This window comes from Passer montanus, unplaced genomic scaffold, assembly GCF_014805655.1.
Source record: "Passer montanus isolate IOZ18808 unplaced genomic scaffold, ASM1480565v1 scaffold25, whole genome shotgun sequence".
Lineage (NCBI taxonomy): Eukaryota > Metazoa > Chordata > Aves > Passeriformes > Passeridae > Passer > Passer montanus.
The window spans coordinates 1,627,382-1,644,989 of record NW_024367149.1 but is presented as its reverse complement, the minus strand read 5'-3'; the positions used below and the strand labels follow the sequence as shown (position 1 = coordinate 1,644,989).

The 17,608-nt window shown below is 38.5% G+C and overlaps 1 protein-coding gene across 1 annotated transcript in view; it reads left to right on the top strand.

Annotated features, from left to right (window-relative positions):
* The window catches only part of ST6GALNAC3 (ST6 N-acetylgalactosaminide alpha-2,6-sialyltransferase 3), a 236,268-nt gene that overhangs the window by 147,952 nt on the left and 70,708 nt on the right, over positions 1 to 17,608 (top strand). Inside the window, exon 4 of the mRNA XM_039711497.1 lies at positions 11,989 to 12,398. Within this exon, the coding sequence (XP_039567431.1) occupies positions 11,989 to 12,398 (410 nt within the window). The remainder of the gene's footprint in view (positions 1 to 11,988; positions 12,399 to 17,608) is intronic.

Sequence of the window (17,608 nt, the reverse complement as noted above, 5' to 3'; positions counted from 1 at the left end):
ACAAAAACTGCCAGCACTGGTCTCCAGGTATGGCATGGTGTTTATCACCTTCAATTCACAGCTAGCAGCCTTAGAAAGTAGACCTACGAGGAGGACTCAATAAACTTAGCTTTCCCTACCAACAAAGTAATGCTCTATTGGATGCAGCCATTTTAGCAGTGAACACATGCCAGGAGGGAAATTGCACCATGTTCCCTGCCCATTCCCTGTGCCACAACCAGCTGGAATGAACCTGTGGTCATTCTGGATTCCAGTCTTGTAGCTGTGCCTAATAATATTTTATCTGGAACAAGATTTATTAGGTGTCGGTTCTGTGCAGGATTCTCATAGGACATTCAGATCAAATCTTTAGCCCATTTTCATTTCAGGAATGTTTCTCTCTCCTGCTGTATTTTGTATGATTTTGTGTGTGACAGGCACTGTAAAGAACCAAGAACAGAGAAGAAAAAAAAGAGAATAATTTTGCACTAATTATTCAATTTTCAATATTTTCTTGTCTTTTTGAGTTCTTTTATTTCTAAAAAAGTTCCCCAGGACATTGAATAGTCCTCATTATTAAAAATGTGTGCTGTCTTTTTCATTAAAATTCATTGAGCTTCCTCTTGGTTCTTCATAGTGATAGAACTATAGAATTACTGAAAAAAGTATGTTGGAAATAACCTCTGGAGACCATCTTGTCCAATATCAACTATAAATAGGACTAACATCAAGGTTAGGTCAGGTCTCTGCCTCTTCAAGCTTTGAAAATCTCTAGGAACAAAGACTCCTTTGGGCACCCGTTTCAAAGCTTAATTGCCCTCTGTCATAAAAGTGCTTTCCTTGAAAAAAGAATTCTTTTTTAATGGGATATATATATATATATATATATAGTCCTCTCAGGTTTTTTTTCCTAGCTCATCTGCCTTGGTCTTTTGTAGCCATGAGAACACTGTGAATGTGTGACACCATGTATGATGGGTAGCTGAACACAGATACACACAAACTTCTTCATGCTGCATCTATAATTCTAGTTGTATGACTCAGAGAGAGGGGATGCCAAAACTTGCACATTTGCTTTGTAAATATTTTCTTAGAGTAAAATTAATACGTAATCTAGGCCCTCCATCTCCCTCGCTTGCTCCTTTTGATGTTAATACATATGTACATGTATGCGCTTTTTTAAAGCCGCTAAGCAAACGAGAACATAGAGCTAATGTTGAGTATGGAAAAGTTTTCCCTTGGATACTGTTCATAGAAATGAAGAAATGTTATTTCTATACTTTCCTCAGCATAGGCTGTAACCTGGACACCTGTTAATTTCCTTTGGATGGTTATTTTATAATTATTTGACTTCAGTTGATATTTTTTTCTTACTCAGCTGCATCCCCGAGTCCCTCACACCAGCCTTGTGGCAGTGAGGTGGAGCTTCCCCTCACAGTTCCCAGTGTGCAGGTGGGAGCTCTTGGTAGCTTGAGGTGCAGCAGAGCCTGCAGTGTGGAGCAGCATTGCTCCAGAAGGAGGACAAAAGGAGAGGCACAACTTGTTTGCTTAGAAGGCAGTTCTCAGTATTCCATGATCTCTTCTCTTTCTAGGCCCTCAGCTGAGATGTATTTTGCCATATTCATAGTGCCAGCAAGCCACAGCAGGCTGGTGCTCTCAGAGGGCTCTGATTTTCTGTCTTGAGTTGCTCTCCCCAAGAACCTGTTTTGTCAGAACCCTGGTAGTCATTGCTGTGTCAGTGTGAGTTACAGAGCCACTGATGAGCTTAGGTGTTGACCTTTACCATCGCTTTTCAAGTTTCAAAGATCCTGCTGTCATCACAGTCCTTGGAAACATTAGGAATCACAAGCTACATTAAAGCAAACAGTGTAAAAGAACAAAACAAAAAAAAACCTACACAAGCTCTGTGCTCTCAAAAGCAGAGTGGAAATGTAGAATCTGATGCCAGCATGGAAGCCAACACGGCCTCCAAGGCTTCCATCCCAGACATGGACTTGGGGCAGGAAATAGTTTCAGTAAGGACCAGGGAAGCCCATCCAGCCCAGAACATCAGTATGTGTGCTCACACATGGAGAAGCAGCCCTGTGTTCTGGCTAGGTAACTTATATCAAGAAAGAATTCTGCATCCTTTTCATGGGTTAAAGCTGAATCACAGCTGAAAGGCCTCTGCTGCTGGCCAAGCAAAGGAGTAGCACCATGATTTTGTAATCTTGTCCTCCATGAACTGCAAACGTAAATTTCTGTTCCTAAAATTCCTATGTTAGGTGAAATCTCCATGAAGTCTTCAGTCATGTCAGTGGGAGTTTTAATAGTAATGGAGGCAATGACTGTGCCATAGATTTACCCAGAAAGTCAGTGTATAGGTATGTTGCAGTGGTATTTTTCTTCTGAAGATGTATGAAGGACTAATAATTAATTTCTCTTTTAAAAATTTAAATTATAGGTAGAAGAGCTATATGATTATAAATACCCATTTTGGAAGTAGTGTTGTTTATATCTTGCAACTGTCACTGTCAGGCCAGACTATGCAGTGGAGAAAAGATTGATAGGATTTATTATTTTCATCTTTTAATAAGATTTTGTTTTGCAATTGCTTCTAGCATGTTTCACCTCATAACTGACACATCATTTGTGTGTGTGTGTGTGTTACTCGGCACCTCAGGCCTTGGTTTGGTTCCGAGCTCTGTGCTGAGGATGCACAGACCTGCACGAGGCCCTTGACTTCAGTAAGATTTGGCAGAGGCCACTGGGCTCAGGGGCTTTTCTCCAGGAAAGGCTTTAAGTGAGGAGCAAATGGGGCTGTTTGGGATGTGGCAGGAGCAGAAGCTGTGCTGCAGAGCTCCATGAGTAAGGAGAACTGACAGAAGGGTCTTTCCATTATTTACAAGTCACTTAACCCCAGTGGTTTCCACTTGAGGTTCTGCTTACTGAGTTACTGCAGGTGTTGTTAGCCCATGACTCAAACCATTGTCTGTGTGAAATCTGCACTGATTAAAAGGTGCTTAGTGGACATAAGCACCAAGGCAGTGATGTAAAAGCAATCAGAGTATATGTGCAGTGATTCTTTTTCTTTTGAAACAGACCTTTAATTTCAAAGTTTTAAATTATGAAGCTATGCTTTAATAACTTTCTTTAATGACTTAAGAAAACATAAAACACATCTGCCTAATAATTAAACAGAACTTTCTAATAAATTTTTAAATTTTTGTCCTAGTGTTAGAAATTGCCATAGTGTTTTGACAGAATTGCCATTTTGTCCATAATGTTTGAAATTTCAGGCGTCTGACAAAATGATGATTTAATCCTGTATCTTTCTGAAATGGAAATGATTTTATGATTTTAAAATAGAAGATATTTCAAACAATTAAATTTTTGGACATAGACTTTCTAAGTGAAATTTTAACCTGAAATTAAATTGTTAGAGAAAATTTTACACATTTTTTACAGATGACTGTCGTAGTGTGGTATTGCAAATATTGTCAATGTACCAGTGAAAGCAAATGAATGTGTCCAGCACTGTGTATTCTCTTTTAGATAAGGCATCCTGCAATTAAAAACACTGGACTTAGAAAGCTTCTTAAAGCTTATTTTGTCAAATGAAAAATGCCACTGGTTTTAATGCTATTGTAATAAACCTTATTCTTATTCCTGGCATGGATATTATAATTCTTTTAATTTTGGGAAAAAAATGGATAATTAGCATTTTAGCTTATCACTTTTCTTCCATGCATACAAATAATTTGTCAGATAGACCACCAAGAGAGACAAAATTAAATAATAGGTCTAGACAGCATGGAACCAAAATAAATTAGAGGTTAGGCTTCCAGCCTGTTAGGTGGGTTTTCATGGGAAGGAGGGAGGAGGGGTTAATACAAGGAAGTTTCTCTGACAGTTTTTGCTGCCTACCTTGATATTATTTCCCCATATTAAATCCCAAATAAATTGACCTGAAATAAGATGTAAACTTCATATTAAAAGTCCCCTAGTTTATTTGTGAGTCTAATTTTTTCAAATGTATTTAGATTAGAGGCCTTACAGGCATTACTGCATCTGTGATGTAGCCAACTAAGTTCCTAGATAATGGTCCATGATTAATGGTGAGTGCTGATAATAGGAGGTTATTAGAGAAAGCAAACTTGGAACAAATCTGCTGTATGCATTATATACTTTACCGCCATCTGCGGGTATTTATAATAAATACAAATTAAAGTCAGCGGTTAGAGCAACTCATGTTTTCCATATGTGACAGAGAATTCCTTAGACATAGTCTTCCAGTAGGCATCTTCGCTGTAGGAATTCCCATTAATTTTTTTGCAGAGATACTTACTATTACTTGCAAAGGAAAAAGCAGTTTTTGTGGGTAGAGTTCTTTTGGCCTTGGTTGCTGTCAAGGATGTCTTTCTAGAGTCCACTCTGTGAGGAGGGATTATGTGTTGCATGTTACCTCTGCTCTGCTGCCACATATGTTATTGGGTGTGAAAAATTGTTTTTGTCCTTTTGTGTTGAGATTCATTCACTATGCAGCCTGTGTGCTAACAGGACATTCCTCCCTTTTACGTCTCCTTGAGTTGTGACATTTTACCTCCTGGTGGTTTGTATTGTTTGCTGAGCAAACATGTCTGTATAGAGAAGAAACAATTGTTATCTTCCTTAATACTGAACGTAAAAAGCAGAAAAGAAATCTGATACAGACAGAAAATTGCAGAAGATAAATTAGAGCTAAATATTATGATACCAATAACCTGCTGAATCAAGTGACATGTTTTGTGGGTAGCAAATGTACTCTTTTGCAAGTACAGCTCTGCAGCAGCGTGACAGAAGGGTGCCATTGTGAGGATCAGCTTGTGTTGTGCTCTGAGTTGTTTATGCTGTTTGATGGACAGTGTCTGGTTTACATGGTGCTTTTCCAGTAACTTTTGTGCACAAAATTCAAGAGTCATCACGTAGTACTGAGGGCAGGTGAACAATGTGGTGGATGTTAAGATAAATGACTTACTGGATTCAGCGTTCAGCAAGCAGTATTTGGTTGGAAGAATTCCCGGCTTTTGAACTATTACAAAGTCATGATATTTTAAAGCCTGCGTGTTTGTAAATGGGTGATAGATGAAGTGTCACAAACATTCTGGTTATTTATGGTCATCAGCTAAACCTCTGGGATGAAGTCAGGAATACTCTAGAACTAATGTTGTTTGTCTGGTTGTCTATTTTGTTCAGATGTGAAGCTAATTTTTTTCATAGGCTGTTTTTCAGAGTGAATGCTGTTTTAATGGCCTCTTCGTGAACTTGTCTGTGTAGGGTGTGCATGATGGAGTTTGCCTCTGTTCCATAACAATTCAGTCCTCAGCAGTGTTTGACAGGAGCATTTCCACATATGTTCTTGGGTGTACTTGTCTCTTTATGCTATTTTTTTAATATATATATGCCAGAGAGTATTCTGCTTTTCTTCCAGTTCAGAGGTGTTCATTATGTGAATATGAAGGTGCAGACATCTGCATGCCCAGGGATGTCAGGGTTTCTGGTTACCTACAAACTGTATGCTGGACTGAGCATATCCATTTTCATCTGTTTTCTACTTGTGCAGTTGCAGTGTAAAGGACAAAATCTTTTCTCTCGCCTATTAGTTCCTATGCTATTTGATTGACGTGTCTGATTAAGTTTTCTTCACAACGGTTAGTTTGAGTCAGGAGTTTTGGTTCTTCTTTGCTGGATTGCATTCCCAAACATCATGGTTTATCTTCTCAGCTGTATATATCAGATTTTTTCTCAAATCGTACTTCCCCTTACGCGTTTCCTTTTTAACACTAAACTACATTCTACCCTTTCATAGGTGTCTGAAATTTTTCCTGTTCTCTCTTCTCTTTTGTGTGTTCTTTCCATTTATTTCCTCCCCCTTCTGTGACATTCATGTAAATAAGAGCACATCCCTTCTGCCATCCTGCCTAGGGGCAGGGCAGTTTGCCAGGCACCTGAGACACAAACGAAAATGGGTCTTATGCAGACTGACTGAGAGTGCACATGCAGGACAGGTCTTCACATCCTTCAGGAAATGCCTTAGGGCAAAACTTTCTTCACCTGCCTCTCTCTCAGTGCCCTAAGTCCTTCAGAGCTGTTGACCATCAGTCCTCCAGAGCTCTGCCTCTCCCGGGTGTTTCTGTCGTACTTGAAGCCCTGAATCTGGCAGCTTCCCTCCTCCATTAACCCTCCATGCAGAGGCAGAACAGTTTCTCCTGTTCTTATTTGCTCCCTGCCACCTTTGTATTTTTAAGCCTTTTTTACCAATAGAGCTATCAAGATTGTTCCAATAGTTTATTATTCCAGAAGAAAATACTAGTGTAGGCTTATTTAAAAGGTGTCAGTTTCCATAAAGGTTCAGCTGGAAATCAGGAAAAATGAAAAAGTGAAAGGGACTGTTTTGTTAATGTGAGCTCCCATTCTTTCACCTTTTCATAATAAAGCAAAATGTTCAATTGGGGGAGCATTTTAACTCTATTTTAGAAAATTACATAAATACAATTTTTGAAAAATAGAAAGTTAAGATATTTTGATCAAGCTGGACATGGCTTTTATTAAATTTTAGTAAATTTTGTTTTATGAGATTATCATGAGATGTGTGATCTTTGACTTCTCAATTTTTGCCTTATAATAAAGTAGTGGAAAGTGCCTAAAATGCATAACAAGACCTGGTTTTATTCTTTATAGGTTATATACTCAGGATTTTCTCACGTATATTTGAGGCATTTGGTTTTCAGCTCTTGGTATCATGAGATGTACTTAATTCTCACTTTGTTTCAAAGCTGCCTGTATTGTTCCCAATAGGAGCAGCAAAATCAACAGCATTCTGGTGAGCATTTGCTGTGCTGTATCTTGAAAGAGGTAGGAGCTGGCATGGAGTTGTCTGGAGCCGTCTCAAAAGTGAGAAAGATGACACTGCATCACTTTGCACTGTGATTCGTTTTTGGAAGGTTTCAGTTTCTGGTTTGGGTTTTTTTTTTCCTTCCTTTCCATGAGAAAGAAAACTAAAATGTTTCAAAAACACCCTTGCTGGTTGATAGTTTAGATGGGGTGGGTGACTTTGGCCCACAAGTTTCAACCTCTGCTCAAACTCCAAGCTTCCTTGGTTTTTGTGTCTTGTTACCATTGTCATGAGGAATCCACAAGATAGTTTTTCAAGCAAAGGGCTGGTACAGCCCCTTTAAGGAGCTGTAACAAGAGCTGCAAATCAAACAGTTCTCTAACAACTGGGTCAGTGTATATAGAAAGACTTTCAAATACAGTTATTTATTCAGTCTCCTGCTGTAAGATTAGTCCCATTATGTGCCTCCTATGCACTCCCTTCCAATTCATTCAATTTAAATAAAAACTTTCTGCTAGAACTCATGTACAGTGACATTCATCTAAATAAAATATCCCAGGCACTTGAGTCTCAGGAACAGTCTTATGAAGAAGCAGATCATATTCTATTTATTTGGAAATGGGATGCATGTTGATGTTGGGCTTATCTCAAAATAATGTCAAAATGTTAAAATCTTTATGAAATCTTAACATTAAATTTTATGAAGACAGATGTTTGGTGGGATGTGATACTGAGGGCTAGGACCAAAATCAACTCCTGAAGGTAAAAAACCTGACAGTACTGCCATAGGGGGGAATGGGGAACAAACACAAGCTCAGGGTAATCAGACCTGTCTTTTTATAATTTTTATCATTTTTTGCTTGATGTTTTAGTAATATAATGTAAGTTATATACAGTGCTGTACTAATTTGGTTGTGCTTATTGGGTGAACACACACATAGAATCTTTCTTTTCTTTTAATGTGCTGAATTTTTTCCTAGAGAAGCTTGCAAGTCTTTTCTCCCAGTCAGAGGTCTGAAGAAATTGAGTAAGCGTAGATAAACCAGCTTGTTTAATCACTGAAACACAGGAAAAATTAAAATACATTTTTTGCTTGTAAAGTAGAGGAAAGCAATAAAAACAATGCCAGACGGTTAATGCCTCTCTTGTACCTTTCATTTCAAAGACCTCAAAAGAACATCAAGAAGAATAAAGGCAAAATCTATTCCCTATTGGCATCATTATAAATGTTGTATCCTCTGAAACTCTAAAGACATCCAAGAAGAGTAGAAGAATAAATGGTATTGAAATAAAGAAAGTCTCTCTGGAGCTTTGTTCAATCGGCTTTGTTAGAATTCACTCAAATAGGATGATTATAAGAAAAGATCTCATTTGTTTCAACATTAAAGGAGCAAATTAATATGTGGCAAGCTGCTAATAATTGCCTCATTATGTAGTGAATGGGCATTGCGTCCAATTTACAAAATCACAATCATATTGTTAAAGTAACAATTGAGAAAGTTTAGTCTGAGTTTCCTAACTATCTGCGTGATTAGCTGTGGGATTCAGAGTGGAACAGAGTTGGTGGTTGGAGAGAGCTCACCACCGGTCTATTGTGCTAAGGAGCCACAAGAGAAATTCAGCTTTTCATTAGTGGAAATTCCATCTGCAGAGGTCCTGAGCTGGGTTCGGTCCAGCTGAGGAGTGGATCTGGCAGTCTCTGCTGAGACCAGAGCCTGATGTGTGTCTGGTCTGTCCAGATGCTGTTCTGTGGTTCAGAGACCTGGCCTGAGATCACCCCCATGTGGACCTCAGCAGATGTCCAGGGCTGTGGCTGGGCAACTTGGTGATCCAAGATCTGTGCCATTGGGAAATCTACCCGTACAAATGGTTCTGTAGCTGGAATTTCAGTCTCGTGGTGGAGACACTGGAAATGGTGGGGGAATTGTCAAATTTGGAAAGTAAGCAATTTTCCAAATAATGAAATCCTGTGTGGAAGAGAATCATGTTTTGTGACCTACTTTAGTTGGATTTGCTTGTGACCTTTTCTAATTCTGGCTGATTTTGTTATTTAATGATTTGACCTTTGATTCTGTGAAGCCACTTCAGTGCTAAATGCAAAGATTTAATAACTAGAACTGTTTGATAAGTGACCTTTATTACACAGCTATTTCTCTTTGCTAGAGAAATGGCACTGTTTTGCGAGTTCTAATTCACAGTTTTAATTATCTTTTCTATTGTCTGTAAGCTTGCACAGGAAATGGAAAGGTCAGACATTTCATTTTCTTTACTGATTAAAATATAAGTGTTCCTCAACAGTTACAATGTATCATTCACGAAAAAGATGGGACTATTTGTCAGAACCATACCCAGCTGCTCTGCTGAGGTCTTCTACATCCTTCTGGTCAGCAACAAAATGAACAATTTTCTAGCAGCAATAATAGCCCAGCCCCCTTGCTGTTTAGAGGCGAGATAAATGTCTAAGTACATGAAAAGAGAAGAAAACCTGAATGGTTCTTAATGTTTTTGTCTTTAACTCGTGTATCTATGATGCAAGTGAATGAAGATCTTGTGAGAGGTGAACCTTGGCCTGGTTTTCAGGGTTCACAGAGGATAAGCAGTAACAACAAGGACAAGTTTCAGTGTGGTCCTGCCAGTCTGTTTCAGTCCCGCTGCTGCTGGACCATGTCTGCAGATGAGAGGGCAGCCTGGACTGCCTGGCAGATCCATTTGTATTGTATGTGGATTCATGTGTGTCACTGAAGCCACCCTTCTCCTCTGTGGCACCTAGAAACCAGCACCACAAAATGGTGGCCTGTCTCCACGTGGGATTCAATGAGTGAATATTGATGTGTGTTTTCTCATATGTTGAGGGAGATACGATGCAAAAAGATGATGAAGGCAGTGGATGATTCTGGAGTCAGTGGAATATCTATCATGGGTGTCACTCTCCTAACTCTCTCTGGGATCTCTGTTGGGAACTGTGCATATTGGGACATGTAAAATTTCTATATTGTAAAAAATATTTATTGTGAGATAGAACTGGGAGGGGCTTAGCCTCTGACTCTGTTCAAGAAGAGCAGATTATATGTTGACCTAGTGTGGGCATGCAGTATTATGAAAGCACTTTATAAATTGGAACAAGATAAATGAATCACAACAAAAGAGCTAGAAAACCAGGGAACACAGTTGCAGGAGTGAGTGTACTCAGCTTATTCAAGCAGAGCAGTTGCACTCAGTGAATAGAAAATGTGCAATGCATTTCTAACTAAGGGGAGGAAATTCAAACAATTCCAAATTTAAGAGAGCAGCTCCATTTTAATGGAGAAGGAAGAATTTAGTGAAAAAAGCAGCTCTGAGGATGAGACAAATTTAAATGGAACCAGATTCTTGACCAAATTGGCTTTTGCTATCTAGCAGTTTCATATTCAGCATTTGTTATTTTGAAAGTTCACCCTGAAAGCTATACATTAATCTACTGGGTCTGTAACAATTCACTTCATGCTGGAAAATGAGTTATGCTCATGGATTTGTTTAGGTCACCCAGCCATGTCCTCATAATGTATCTTAGAGAGAACTTCTGTAAGTAAGCAGTAAACAGAAAGACTGCTGCATTCAACTGCATCTCCTGGGATTTCATCCCTGCTGTCAGAGAGCCATGCAGGACAGCTCTCTAAAACTATACCAGCTACAGAAAATGCATGGTGTTCGTAAGGGAAACATTGACAATGCTTTTGCATTCAAACAGGAATCTTTAGCTACTGCTTTAGGAAAGAATGTTTTCCTGAACCAGCCACATAACGAAATCAAATCAATCAAAACAGAGAAATCAAAGCTTTGAAATTGTAAAGTTTACTGCACAAGTCATGCATGATGCACCTTAATTCAGTACAATATTTGTCACCCAAAGATGTGACATTTTAGCTCTTACAGTTTGGCTTTCTTAAGATGTTTATCTCTTGTCCTTGCATTATTCTCCCTTATCAAAGAATTTGGTTTTTTGTCAGCAATTGCATCCTAGGGTTATAGTGGTCAAATGTAGGCAGGCTATTCATCTACATCAGCTAAATGAGGTGTGATTTTGAAGAGAAATAACCACAAGTCTGATCAGAAAAGCACCTAGCATCCTGTCAGAGTAAATGTCCAAAGAACGTGAAGGGAATTTTTTCGAAAAAATACTGAACTGAGGTCACTGGCTCCCAGTTGTGAGCATGACAGAGGATCAAGTCTGTTACCATACAAAAATTGTAGGTTATCTCTGACCTGGATGATCTTCTGTAGGGTTTTTTTGATGGATCTAGTTTTCATTTGATTTCAGTTTTTAACTGAACTCTTTATAGAATCCAATTTAAATAGAGGGCATTTCCTTTTAGTCTGTAGGTACAAAACAACGAAAAGACATTTACTCTTTGACAAATTGAGCATCAGCTAGGTCCTTATATCTCTGTTAGATTATTTTTTCTATTTTCAATTCATACTGGAAGTAATAGCACCCTAGAACATGGTCACAGAATACTGTCTTTGACTACAGTTTTCTCAGGATTAAGTTCCCAGTTCAGATGTCACCGGTCCCTCTACCTCTCATTTTCCATGGATCATAACCACTCTCTGGAGAGAACAACATACTCCTCTGTCCACATCTTCTTTCCAACTGCAAGATTTTCATACTATTAGATTGCTTTTTAGAGATAGATTTCACGTTCGACTTGTGTCACAAATTGGGGAACTATTGATTCAGACACAAACACAGGCAATGTACAGTTAAACTTCCAGCATTACTTTCTTCAGTAGGTTTCTTACTATTGCTGACAACACCTTGTTAAAAGAGAAGCCATTGATCTAAATATTGCCTTCCACTATTTCTTTATTTCCTTTTTTTTTTAGTGAAAAGAGTAACATTTAGAGGGAAAAAGGGAATTATTATTTGTATAGTTGACTTTGCAAGGTGGGAACAAAGGCAAAGATTGGAACTGCCTATTTCACTGAAAAGGTTTGCATTTGTAGTGGTAGAGGTTTTGAGCACCTCTCACAGATAGGGATTGTGGTTTTATTTTCTTAAAGAGAAGCATTGCTACCCATTTGTTGTACTGTACCTGTTTTACTTTTAACTGAATTTTCAATCTTTATATTTTACAGAGAAAAACTTGCAATGTAAATTATTGTTTCCTGTCTTCCAGCCTCTACAACTTGACTGTGACCTCTGTGCCATTGTTTCAAACTCGGGACAGATGGCTGGCCAGAGGGTGGGCACTGAGATAGACAAGTCCTCCTGCATATGGAGGATGAACAATGCTCCCACCAAGGGCTATGAGGAAGACGTTGGGAAGAGGACAACTGTAAGAGTGGTCTCGCACACAAGTGTGCCTCTCCTGCTCAAGAATCCCGAGTACTTTTTCAAAGAAACCAACAACACCGTTTACGTGATCTGGGGTCCTTTTCGAAACATGAGGAGGGATGGAAATGGCATTGTGTACAACATGCTGAAGAAAACTGTTGACAGCTACCCAACTGCCAAAATCTACGTGACAACGGAGAAGCGCATGAGTTACTGCGATGCGGTGTTCAAGAGGGAGACGGGAAAGGACCGGTGAGTCTTAAACGTGAGGAGCAATTATAATAATGTTTGACAAAAGATACGTGAGAAAAGTCCATGTGGGATGTCAGCTACTCAATGAGTCCCCAGATATGTTTTTAATGGATTGTTATATGGGTTTGACTGTTATAAGCACTTGATGAGGCAGCAGCTAGGCCCCATTTACCCCACCTACGCTACCTTCTGTTCATTCCATTGCTGTTGGCTTGAATCCCAAAAATATTGGACGTCTTCCTGAAATGTTTTCAAAGCTGTGTGTTGTTTTCAGCTCAATTTACTATTGATTAAATTGACATTTTATTTGAAGAGGATAATCCTACACAAACAACATTTCCAAATGCACAACCTCAGGATAATTCTGGATATTGCATTTTCTTCTCTGTTGAGATTCACTGTAGCTTTTCTTCAAACACAGATCTCAGGGTTATGCATTATTTCTGTTTCTTGGTGAAAATGGGCTATCAGACATACTGGAATAGATTTCGATTTTTACCAGTATTATGCTGAAATTCTATTTTCTATGCTTGATAATGTGTATTTATGCTACTCAAGTGAGGCTGTAAAAGGTGAAGGTGTGAGGACTGTTTGGTCTAGCATGTTCAAAGCAGAAACTGGATTTGTAGAATTAAGAACACAATTTTCAAGAATTTGTAACCAAGCTGCAAAAATTCAGGTCATCTGTGTTTTGGCATGGAAAAGCACCTGTCACACACACTCACCTGAGCTAACTAGGAAGGAGTTTCCAGATCACTGCTGTGCCTTAATATCAATTTTTAAATTATGAATCATGAATTTGAGGTTGGAAAGAACTGTCACTATTCTGACCAAATTAAAGATACAGGTTTTCACAAATAGCTTAACATAGTCTGAATTTTTGACTTAGCTTTTGAAGTAGAAAAGCTTGTTATCTCAAACATACTTGTTTCACTATGTTATTAAACTGTCAGAACTTGGTGACAGTTGATTTTTCCTATTTTTCAAACTGTTGGAGCATAAGGAGAAGCCTGTCCTTGTTCACCAAGTGCACATGTTGCTGCTTTGGTTCTGGAGTTGGAGGGGGCTCATATATCTCATAAAGGTGTCAAGGTTATCATGGCTTCTTTAGTTTCACTGAGCAAACTGATAACCAGAGGCTAATAAATACACAAGATCCCTTCATGACAAATGACCTTTAATAATCCAAGTCATCCTGTTTACATATTAATCAAGCTAAATATGACCACGGGTACATTATTGTATTGCTGTACATAAATTTGTTTATATTTATGAGTCAGTCAGGTCACAGCGACTTTACATTACTTCATCAAAATCCTTACTGTAAGATTAGACCTTGAAAAAATATCCTCTTTTCCTATGAAAGAAGGACATCTCATCATTCAATGTCAAAGTGTCCTTCTCTCCAGCCTAATCCATTCCTCTTCAACAAATTAACACATCTCAGGTTTTTATAGTTACGCAATTAACACAATACAAATGCTTCTTTTCATGTAAAAAACAGACTGAACTTCTCTCAGAGCTTATAACAAAGTTCTTAAGCAACCTAATGTCAAAATGGCCCGTGTTCTTTTTCCTTAAGTTTCACATTGCAACAGCAATAAATTTTGATGAGCCTGTCTCACGGCCCTTCACGTTGTTTGTGCACGTGCGTCCCTTTGACACCAAGGGAAAGCTCACCACTTCTCACAGTGGCAACCAGGTAACATCCTTGTATCTACTGAAACTTTCATTTTTAGTCCTGCTTTTCCACATCAAATACTTAGTGATGTTTTTAACATCGTTTAGTGATTTTGTCATGCAGAAACAAGGGAAATGATTGATGCATCACCAGCCAACGCCTTCTGTATCTCAAGAAAACATCTTGCAGTTCTCTAGTAATCAGGGACTTCAGTTTGGAAACTGTTTCATTTTCTGTAACATCTTCAATTTGCAGGACCTGTATTCTGTTTCTAGGGAGGGTCATGAGACTGTTATGTGGCATTTGTGGAAGCAGTAAATGGAGAGCACAGGAGATTTGTGGGTGATGAAAATACTTTCACACATTGTGCCAGGCTATTACGATGCTGAGACAGACTCAGGTTCCTCAGCCAAATATTCCTTCAGCTCCTCAGAGAAACATCAACCCTTGCTTGGAATATTAGATTGAACAGAGGTCTGGTTCGACATGTTTGCAGCAAAAATTCTGGAAGGAAACCAATTTCAACTCATTTTTTAAAATGTACCGAGTGAATTGAAACTACATCTATTTTAGTGTAATCCTAAAATACTGTCTTTCTGTTCAGTGTATTCTGTAATGCATAGTAAGATTGCAGCAGATTTCTAGTCTGTCGAGCCTTTAATGAGTTTTCTGTTTCTACTTTTTGATGTACAATCTTTTTAGGCAATTAGTGGGACTTTTCAGCAGTTTCATCCTTGTGGTGCTCAAGTTTTTCAAAGATTTTGTGAGAAGCGGCTAACAGGTAGGTGCTGCAGTCACTTTTTTACTGCAGAAAAGCTCTGGTCCTGCAGTGCTGACATGGGAGCTTTATCCCTGACTTCACTGGGTGCAGCTCCAAAATCCACAGCTTTGGTAATGATGAATGATTTATTACTGATGCATAGAAGAAACAAGAATTGCATCTGAGTAACTTTGAAGAAACAGTGTTTTTTTATTTTGTAATGCATTTTTTAATTCTACAGTAGTACAAAATATGCTCTGATATGGGCTGTCCACAGTGGGTAATTAACCTTGCATAAGTGTTAAGAATCTGGGGAACATATGTTCTTTCTGAGAGTATTTGTTAGTGAAGCAGTCGAGTTCAAGGTGGGGAATGCTCATCCACTTTGAATAATTGTTGTACATAAATAATATTCATTACCAGACATTCACAATTTTTCATTAATGCATTTTACTTGGTACTTCCCTAGAGGGAGCATAAAGCTGGCAGCTTCTTCCAATACTTCACTAATGTGCTGGTGTATTATATATATATTTACTCAAGTGAAAGGATTTAAAGAGATATTAGCTAATTACTAAATGTGCCATCTTTGTATGTACCTCAATCCAGATAAGTGGTTCTAAAGCCATCAATATCTCTGCCATGCAATACAAATATAATGCAATATGATATAATAACATTTAATTGGTAGTAACAGAGAAAACTGTAGTCTTCATTAAAGCAGCAAAGCTAATTCTGGTCTGATAAAGTGTACTGAGCATCCCTAAATAGGTTTTAATTAGCTGGCACCAAAGCTTCACCACCCTTAGGGAGGGTAAAATTAATGAAAACTAGCAGCAAATAGATCAATGCTACCGGATGTTCTTGCCTTAGGTGAAGGTGATGAGAAGGAAAGGAGTGTCTTTTAAGGATCATTTAGAAAACAGTCTGCGTTAAAAGTCACTTTCAACAAGCAATGCTACAATAAATCTGTGCTGATATCAGCAGAGCAGTCTGATGTTTCCTGGACTGCAGGAAACTCCATTTGTGTTTCTCTCCATTTGTGTATCTCGGGCCAGCCCCTGGGCACTGCAGCTCCCAGTGGTGCCTGTGAGGGCTCAGCCCCACATGCCCCTGGGGGCTGGCAGGGGGCTCAGAGCCCTCTGTCCCACTGCACAGGGGAGGTGTCCAGCCCCAGCAAACAGCCAGAGCTGATGTGCTGGTGCTGCTCAAAGAAACTGTGTGTTTGTAGTCACTCTTCTTGTGAGTAACTGCTGAAAAAAGCCTGCTGGGCTCTGCTGGAGGAATGTATTCTGAGCTCCTAAAATTCCCAGTAAGAGATGTGAGGTGGTGTTTGGAAACCCAGCCAGTTTGGTAGACAGAAGGCTTTCCACATGCACTGTCTTAACTCTGACAGTGCTCATCCCATACCCAATCAGTTCAATTCAACAACATTTTTAAACATTATTAGCTACACACACACATCTTGAGGAGGCAGGTTCACTGAGCCACATTTGCAGTCAAATAACTGTTTCTGAAAGACTTCTGTCAATATCTTGGAGAATTCTGAAGAAACAAACTTGATTTTGTGCTTCTCTTCCAGAAGTTCTTAGTTTCCTTAGTTCATGCCAGATGGTGCTATGTGTTAGGTTGTGAGAAAGCTGTTTTATCATTCAAGGCAGAAAGATGTATCATTCTGATCGCTGACTTCTGCATCAAGATTCAAAATTTGGGGTTGTGTTTGAGCTGCCATTTTACTCAGTTCTGCTCACTAATTATTTATTACTTTGGTGATATACGAGATCTATATTATATCTCTGTCATTTAGAGCTAGCAAATTACATTCATCTAAGGTTTAGATTGACACTGTTAAGACAACTGCAGTCATCACAGCTTCAACCTCAGCTAATATGTGGTTTTTCATGTGTCTGACTAATCTGCATGAAGCTATAGTCTAGTAAAAATGTCATTGAAATGAATAAATGAAATTACATTCTCTGAGGTTCAAGTAGCTGCAGGTTCTATTGTTTGGTGATATTCTCTGTGAATTGAGGCAGTAAAGCTGTCAGTGTCCAGAATATTAGAGTTTTATGCTGTGTTTCTGGTTGTTGGCTTGAATGAAATACTATAGTAATGATATTTTCATTTTTGGATTTGCTTTCATATATGTATTTTCTCTATCAAAGTTATTCAGAGGAAATATAAAAGATTAGCTAGTGTTGCTTAAAAATTGCAGAAAGCAGTTTTTCCTTGAGAAGCTGTGAACATTGACACTGAGTCTGTCTCAGAGAGTTAAATTTTGGCACTTGGGAAGTATGTCCCATCAGTACTTTGTATTAATGTGATTTTAAAAAAAGAAATTTCTGGAAGATGAGTAAAAGTTAATTTCATTTTGAATAGAAAATGAGCAGAGTTAGGGAATATCAGTGTCTTTAAATTACAAAATTTTTGGAAGAAAAGGATGAAAACACTGATTCAGACTGACAGAGGAAATGTAAAATGCCTGTTGGAACATTTTTAAGGACAAAGATTAATTGTAGTTTACAGTTTGCTGGAGTCTTTATCATGGTGATGTAATATCTGCTGCTGCACCAATAAAGTCAGCAAGAGGTTCTCAACTGCTCATGAGCATCTCAGCAACCCCAAAAATACATGTTTGATACATTGACTGTTTTTCAAGTACTTGACAGTGGATCTTGAACTATTGCTTGGTACTTCCATTCTTTCTTTTTATAAAGTAATTCCTTCAAAAAATGCTAATGGATTTGTCCATCTTAATTCATAAAGGAT